The 1,887-nt window shown below is 39.4% G+C and overlaps 1 protein-coding gene across 1 annotated transcript in view; it reads right to left on the reverse strand.

Moving 5' to 3' along the window:
• LOC100533537 (RHEB) overlaps positions 1–1,887 on the reverse strand; it is a gene marked incomplete at its 3' end in the record, with an annotated part of 15,954 nt that overhangs the window by 8,962 nt on the left and 5,105 nt on the right. Inside the window, 1 exon segment of the mRNA NM_001204498.1 lies at positions 216–364. Within this exon segment, the coding sequence (NP_001191427.1) occupies positions 216–364 (149 nt within the window).

Genomic DNA, 1,887 nt, shown 5'->3' on the forward strand with positions numbered 1-1,887 from the left:
GGGGCCTCAAGACTTTTCATGTCAATTAAAAAGCATATTCTGTGTGGATTGTACCGAAGAACGTCGATCAAAGGCATACAAAAATGCAAATTTGCAGTTTCCAAGGGCCCTCTATGTGTGTATGTGCGTGCATGCATGCATGCGTGGTGCGTTTGTTTGTTTGTGTTTGTATGTGTGAGAGAGAGAGAGAGAGAGAGAGAGAGAGAGAGAGAAACCTTTTCTCCGAGTTCACTGAGTAGACGAGAACGTAGCCGTTGATGTTGATGAAGTACGACTGCGGGATGATGGAATACTCGTCCTGTCCTGCTGTGTCCACCACATGAAGGTCGTACTCCTGACCTCCGACCCTGGTATGCTTGGAGAAAGCTTGAGGAATAAAGATAAGAGTGTTCCGTTTATTACTGAAAACAAGTCTCAAATAAATATGTTGAGTTGTATTTTAATTTTGCTAGAGAAACTTAAGCAACAGCACTACAAAAAAGAAGTATTCGTTACCACATGACAGCCCAAACAAATGACCCCCAAAATGCAGTAAAGGAAAAGAAGACAAGATGAACACTGGACAAAGAGCTTGATGGTAGCAAAAAGAGCCATGTCATGACAGTCTGAAACTCTCAATCATTTTAAAATAGATCATAATAGGAACATGATTTTCACACCAGTTAATTATTGATCAAACTCTGTCTGAACTTAAAGATAACAAACTTGAAAATGTAGTATCCCACCTGTATTTTTATCAGAAAAATATTAAACTGCATTCTCTGAGTGTATCAATGCAGACTCAATCCCTTCCTAAGCAGAGTTCACAAGCTCATTTATATTCAACCAAGAAGGCCACACCTCTTTTATACAGACTTCAAAAGACATGTTTGCAAACAAGTCAGATCTTCACTTACAAAGGGCAATTGCAAAAATCTGACTCAATGATGTAACAGCTCCGTCTTATAATTTCCTTTCTTCTTCTTCAATTTCACTAAGCTCCTGTTTTCCATCTTTAAAAAAACATTTCTATCTAAAAGGGAAGGCCTTGGAACAAAAACAACACCTGCTTAATAGATGTACACTGCCAAATCCACCCGTCCAGCTATGGTTTTTTTTACTTAAAAAAATAAACGATGTATAACACTTAATTTTTCAGAGCCAGAGTGTCTTTTTTTTTTCCACTAGCGAAAATAAAAATAAAAATAATTGGCCTAAAAAGAAACGAACAAATAACAGGCTCCAGCATTATATTTTAGTGTGAATTTTTGTAAATCCAACTGAAAAAGGAAGTGGCTATCCTCACCCACGGTGAGAATAAAATTACGATCTACGTCTCACCCCGGGTGAGACTTGTCACCGGTGGCTATTCTCACCCGACGTGAAATAAGACCTGTTTTTCCTAATTTTGGAATACTTTCTATCGGTGTGGATGATCAATTGGATAAAAACAAAGAAAGAATTACGTTATAGCACAAAAGTAAGCTAATTTGATCGTCTACAAAGATGCTATGGCTATTTCACTTTTCGAATCAAGCCGAACTACGCGGGTCGCCATTTAGTTTTGCCCGGAAGTTCTCGCGCTACTCTTCAATCTCTCTCTCTCCACTGCCCACAGACAAAATTGAATGCTTTTAGTTTTAGGCTAACAGAAGTAATGGAACGTACAAGCTCACGGCACAGAATTCTACAATTTTTCTGTTATCACAGTGTAGAATTCTGTGGTTCAGGGTGAACGCAAAATTGGATGGCCTAGATCTAGGCTATAACGGTGAACGCACTCCGGGTGAAAATAGCCAAAAGACTCGCCTGCGCCATTCTCAACCGGGGTGAGTTTAGTAGTAGTATAAGGTTTTACGGCGCTCGCAACTGCTAAGGTCATATGAGCGCGCGAAACACAAGTTGTTC

This window comes from Aplysia californica, unplaced genomic scaffold (assembly GCF_000002075.1).
Source record: "Aplysia californica isolate F4 #8 unplaced genomic scaffold, AplCal3.0 scaffold00272, whole genome shotgun sequence".
Classification (NCBI taxonomy): domain Eukaryota; kingdom Metazoa; phylum Mollusca; class Gastropoda; order Aplysiida; family Aplysiidae; genus Aplysia; species Aplysia californica.